The 6,000-nt window shown below is 42.8% G+C and overlaps 1 protein-coding gene across 1 annotated transcript; it reads left to right on the forward strand.

Annotated features, from left to right (window-relative positions):
- Positions 1-36: 36 nt before the first annotated feature.
- On the forward strand, positions 37-6,000 carry mpnd (MPN domain containing). Its single transcript, XM_079220661.1, has 13 exons — positions 37-166; positions 756-958; positions 1,168-1,389; positions 2,115-2,214; positions 2,289-2,367; positions 2,445-2,541; positions 2,634-2,706; positions 2,798-2,874; positions 3,877-4,045; positions 4,540-4,610; positions 4,735-4,824; positions 4,929-5,021; positions 5,102-6,000. Exons 1-13 carry the CDS (start codon positions 163-165, stop codon positions 5,186-5,188), a joined length of 1,365 nt encoding a protein of 454 aa, XP_079076787.1. The 5' UTR covers positions 37-162; the 3' UTR covers positions 5,189-6,000.

Consider the following 6,000-nt stretch of genomic DNA (forward strand, 5'->3'; position numbering starts at 1 on the left):
GCCACAGACGCCTTCATTTTATGTTTTTGAATAATAGCCGGAGCTAGTGTGGCGAAGTGTATCTGTGAAATCGGCCCGGAGCTCAACCCCAGCACAGCCTCGAGTGCCCGGAAAAGGAGCAGCGACTGGGATTTAAAGGCGCTCTCCGTCGCTTTCAGAGATATGGGTGAGAATAATGAAAGAAGGGTTTAATTGTAATTCTGAGGGAAATTGACAGAGAGGTGGGGGGCAGGCCTCTTCTTGCGGAGAGAGCCATGCCCTAATGGGAGGTGGAAACAAAAGGCCAACCGCATAGCTTAGCCGTAATTAATGAAATGCCAATTTAGATTATCTTTTGCCTATTTTGTCCCCCATGATATTATTTTACCATGATATGGGGCTGCTATCATTTTTAGCATACTGCAATTATGAATGATGCTGGCTGCCATTACAGTGGAGCTTTCATTATAAAGTCATTATAATTAAAATAATGGCCATTTGCATTGGCTTTGTTCCTGATGTAGCTTTGATATACAGATGTTGAACTGGTAGCCAGGTGCTGTGGCTCATTATGAAGCCTTTGAGTGATGTGACTTTTCACAAGAGGCTTGTTTGATGAGAAAACATGAAGTGCATGCATCATAACATGCCACGGGTTACAGCTTTTAACATTAGCATTACACCCACATGCCAGAACAGCAGACATGAGCACATTAGGATCCATCGATGTTTGTGTGTGTGTGTGTGTGTGTGTGTGTGTGTGTGTGTGTTCCCAGGCTCAGAGCCACCCGGCTCTCCACAGGTGGTGGAGGACGGAGGAGAGGAGGATGAGGAGGAGCTGAGTGGAGGAGAGGAGGCAGACCTGCGCTCCAGCTCTGGCCGGGGCTCCCTGCTGACCCGGAGGGGCATCACCCTGAGAGTGCTGCTCAAGGATGGCCTGGTGGAGCCGGGGGACGGCGTGCTAGCCATCCACTACCTGGTAATAACACACCTCACAGCTGGGTACAGTAAGAATGTTGTTATTTATTATTTATGCAAGTCACGTGAGGTTGCACTTGTTTATTCGTGTAACCTGACATGATTCACTGGCAATGAATCACACTTAGCAGTGGCTTTTAAAAAGAGGAAAACCGGCACACACTTCTTGTTTGTTGGCTTTAAAAATGTCTCTCCGCTCTGCTCCCTCAGGGGAAGAACTTTGTCGGAGACCTGTTGAATGATGGGAAAATCCGGTGGGTGGAGACGGGCCAGATCTTCAACTCGCCTAGTGCCTGGGCAACACACTGCAAACGTCTGGTCAACCCAGCCAAGAAGTCTGGCTGTGGCTGGGCGTCTGTACGCTACCGGGGACAGAAGCTGGTCCAATACAAAACCACCTGGCTGCACAAGTACCAACCCAGCGCCGACATGGTGAGAGCAGAACAGAACTTTTTATTGTTCTTACTATGGTCGGTGTATAGCTTTAAATATGAGGCAAAAATACTACCATGAGGAGTATCGAGTTTAAAGTGTGTTGAGTTCAAACATACCAATTTTGACTTTAATAATGAAGAGACCAAAAGCTTTTTTTCATTCATAAGTTGAGTGTCAATAAAACGTAGTTGTTTCAGGGTAAAGGAAGGAATTAGCCCAAATAAGATGAAGCCTTTAATCTGTTCTGTATAAAACAGATTTTGTCAGAGCATACAGTTGAACAGTTGGTTCATAAGGAGACTGGACTAATGTTTCTGAATGGATGATGAAATTGGAGAAGCAAAATAACAGTACTTTGTAATGTAAAAAAAGGTATCTGGTCACAGCTTCAGGCCTCAGTGTGATCATGAGCTGTGAGCAGGTTGATATCATTATAATTCCTATAAAACTATTTTTCTTAAAACAAGTAAAAACAATCTGCAGGTACAATGAGTGTTTCCAATTATAATAAAAGTGTTTCAAGAAATATAAGAGGTTGCTGCTCTTGAATAAATAATATAATTAATGTGATTTGAGAGAATACTTAAAACAATTTGATTTACATTCAATATTCAGGAAGGTTTTCACTTGTTTTTAGGACGAAATACCTTCGTTATTGAGTCTGTATCACTGTATCTACACCATCCAATGTCATACATTGTGTTTATTCCTGGTGATGCCAGAGCCTGGTGAGTGAGGAGGACGATGATGAGGATGAAGAGGAAGGGAAGACAGCTGTGCAGACAGATGAGAAGAACAAGATCAACAGACCTGGAATAATTGGTAGTAATTATCTTCTTATCTACGCTTTAATGATTTTTTTCTGTTTTAACAAATGCCATTCTCAACGGTTACAGACGTGATGGTTTCACGAAGAACTGACCGAGAGAGAATTCCTGTCCGATATTGCACGTTGGGCACCAGGGATGCTGCCAGGTACTGACTTTTATTCTGAAAGGTCAACACAGCTTTATGTGACTACACATGTGATAGACTCTATCTGTTATCCTCAGAGATCCACACACACTCGTGGAGCTGTCAGCCTTCTCAGCCATCAACAGATTCCAGCCTTTCAATGTAGCCGTGTCCAGTAATGTACTGCTGCTCATGGTGAGTAACAGCCATATCTAAAACAGGGTAATTGACTAACTAATTGATGAACAGTTAGTCGACTAAGTTCCCTGCTTCTTTATCTTCATCAGGACTTCCACTGTCACCTGACCACCAGTGAGGTGGTGGGATACCTCGGAGGACGATGGGATACAAATACACAACGTGAGTAAGATAAGAAAGTAACCGCAAGAGTGGAAGGTGAGGCCGTCTTTAACCCCCGCGTCTTTCACTCTCTGTGGTTGATGTATTTCAGTGCTGACAGTCTTAAGGGCTTTCCCCTGTCGGACCAGGCTGGCAGACAGAGACGCTGCTTCTGCTGTTGAGGAAGAGGTAACACTGACAAACTCGTAGTGAATACGTAGTCTGCACTGACAGTATGTATGCTTCAGAAAGCATGAAGGTGAATGACACCTATGTTAAAAATTCACAAGGTCCCTCTGCGCCGCAGGACAGTTCAGCAGCCGGCACCTGTCAACATGCATCCGTCTTTTCTAAAGCCAGAAACAAAAGAATCTTGAATTTCCATCACTGGGACGTTAACACTGACCGCAGTGCAGAGTGTGTAAGAGGCAAAGAATTTTGAGTTTCTGCTCTTAAGTTGGGTCTGAATACAAGTTTGTTTCTGTTAAAAATCTTTGAGTTTAAACTCCGGCAACATAAAAAATTAAGGTCCAGCTTCACAAAATTAATTCTAGACTACCAGCACTGACTGAACTGTCCTGGAATAAAGACCTTAAGGTAGGGTGTGTAACATTTATGATATAATATTGACATTCTTTAAGGGTAAAAACACCTGAAAATAAGAATCCATGAGTTTTTGTTACCTGTTTATATCTACATACAGAGACTGTCCTCTTCACAGAGCTGGCTGACATTTTTCTACAGTAGCCCAGAATGGACTAACCAAACAATGGCTCTAGATAGGGCCATTTGCGTTTCTCGCATCAGCCGCTGTAGTTCTAAACGCTTTGCACACGGGAGAAGTTTGAGTTGGTTGCAATCTGCAACTAGATGCCACCAAATCCTACACACTGCAGCTGTAACTGCAGCTGTAATGTAAAATCTCAAAGTAGTATCTTTTTCTTCTGATTTGAATATATAAAAGTGGATCAGATAACAGAATATGGAAAACATGTGCACAAATTGGAAACGTTTCAGTTAAAAGCCAAACTGGAACAAAGCTCAGCTGGAAAGTACAATTTAGGGTTTTATAATTAGAATCGATCCAGTTATTACTGAGCCTTCTCTACTTAATCACTTTTACTCAAGTGAAACAACATCAAAGCAGAGGAAGTCTTCGTTTCTAATCAGCCTCTGTCATGTGAACTCCAGATCTGTCAGAACCTGTTCATGCGTGGGCTGTCGTTGGTGGGCTGGTACCACAGTCACCCGCGAGGTCCGGCTCTGCCGTCGCTGCAGGACATCGACTCCCAGATGGACCATCAGCTGAGGCTGCAGGGTTCAAACAATGGCTTCCAGCCCTGTCTGGGCATCATCTGTGGTACGTGCCTGCCTTTACACACAGTGTGGGACCATATCCGTGTGATAGATAAGGAACATTCTTTGTTAATAGCTCTTCCACAGGGAGCTGTGGAAATAGTTTGAAAAAAGTCGCTTTATTGATCACAAGGATCAAATAAAGGAAATTGAATAATATTGCTGAAATAATAATACATACATTACAAAGCAGGCAATACAGAGGATTCCTCTACAATATACAGTATGCATAGTAAATATAAAAAGTGTCAGAAATAATGACACCCGAGTTGAGCTGGAATAAGGTGATTGGGTAAAGTGAAGACATTTTTACTGCACTAATATAAAAAAAGTGAGTAATGAATGAAAGAAGAAGGAAAATACCATCCCTCAGGAACCATATTTTATTAAATGCCATCAAGGGACATTTATGTGGAGACTCTAAATCAGCAACAACTTCCAGTATTTACCACGGCATGTGAAGGCATCATCATTAACTTTTTTTTCCTTCCCTTTCAGGACCGTATTATCACGGCAATCAAGGGGTGGCGTCCACAATAACCCCATTCTGGGTCGTACCACCGCCAGAGGTGAGGACTACTCCCCTGCTTCATTCATAGCTTCCTTACTTAGTTTAGTCGTTTCTGATACTGTCAATGTAGACACTTGTGCTCATGCGTCATCTTAACTTATGCATCATCTGCCTTCCTGCAGCAACGGCCTAATGACCACGGTATCCCAGTGGCTGTAGAGGTCACCTACGTGCAGGACAACTTTCTCACCAGTGATGTTCTGAATGAGATGGTACAGATACTAAAACTAAATACTGTGAAGAAATCCAAATTGGCACAATGCCTTTTTATAAATATACTGTAAATCATTATAAAATATGTTTATTTCCACCACAGATGCTGCTGGTTGACTTCTACAGGGCAGCTCCCGACCTCGTCCATTTCAGCCAGTACTGGTGTCCCGATACGACCATGATGGACAAGATCAAGGTAGGATGAGTAACAGCAACCCTACATACAGCCTCCTGCGTGGTGAACCACCTGACCCAACTTTCTCTCTTCTTCCTCAGGGCTCTCTGAGTTGCCACGCTCCCAAAGATCAGGCCTACTCTCAGATCTTAGAGCACGTCTACAGTCAGCTGAGCTGCACACACTGAGGGGGTCTGCCGTGCACGTGGGCAGCTCTCCGCCGCAAGTCCTTCCATTTCAAAGAAAAACACTTTCGTGCAGCTGACAGGACCGGAGCGACGATGTAGAAACCTGCTTGAAAAAACATATAGATGCCTTGAATTCTCTCATACTTGAGTCATTTTGATACAACATTATTGTGAGTTTAAGAGATATACAATTGATTCTCAAAACCAAACAGCACCAGATCAGAGAACACACTACCAACATTTTCCGGAAGCATTTCATGTACCAGAAATCAACCTGCCTGATTGGCCTCTTCCCTATTGGACCTATGTGCCTATCTGTGCCAGTACCCTATACTATGAGCAGATATGTGTACAATCTAAACTGTCAATGTGTTGTCATTGCCTTTAAAAACTAAACCAATGGAGCAGTAGTTAGGGGGGGAAAGTTAAAATGAGTAGTGAATAATATACTACAATAGCAAAGTATGCAAGTGTGTCTTGGTTTGATCTGAACTGTACTGCAATACGTTTTGTGAACGTTTTCCTCAAGTGAAATTGGATGGTTGCAATGTGGTGCAAGTAATATCATTGTAACAAGCAATTTTTTATTTTTTATTATTATTATTATTATTATTATTAATGAACCTGTGTGCGTGTGCTGTGTTGTGAATGTGCCCCTCTACTGTCTCCCTGTCGGGATATGTGGGACGTGAGTCCAGATATTTGCTTCTTCTTTATCTGTACTGTATTTATTACGGACTGTGGATTGTGTGATGTACATGTATGCAGACAGAGCAATGCCTTTAGCCTGCTGATGGTCCACAAAGCATTAA

Source organism: Taurulus bubalis (assembly GCF_910589615.1).
Source record: "Taurulus bubalis genome assembly, chromosome: 7".
NCBI lineage: Eukaryota > Metazoa > Chordata > Actinopteri > Perciformes > Cottidae > Taurulus > Taurulus bubalis.

Coding starts and splice junctions, on each gene's coding strand:
- mpnd (XM_079220661.1), top strand. Junction 1,390..2,114: donor ACCAACCCAGCGCCGACATG/GTGAGAGCAGAA, acceptor TGGTGATGCCAG/AGCCTGGTGAGTGAGGAGGA. Junction 4,046..4,539: donor CTGTCTGGGCATCATCTGTG/GTACGTGCCTGC, acceptor CTTCCCTTTCAG/GACCGTATTATCACGGCAAT.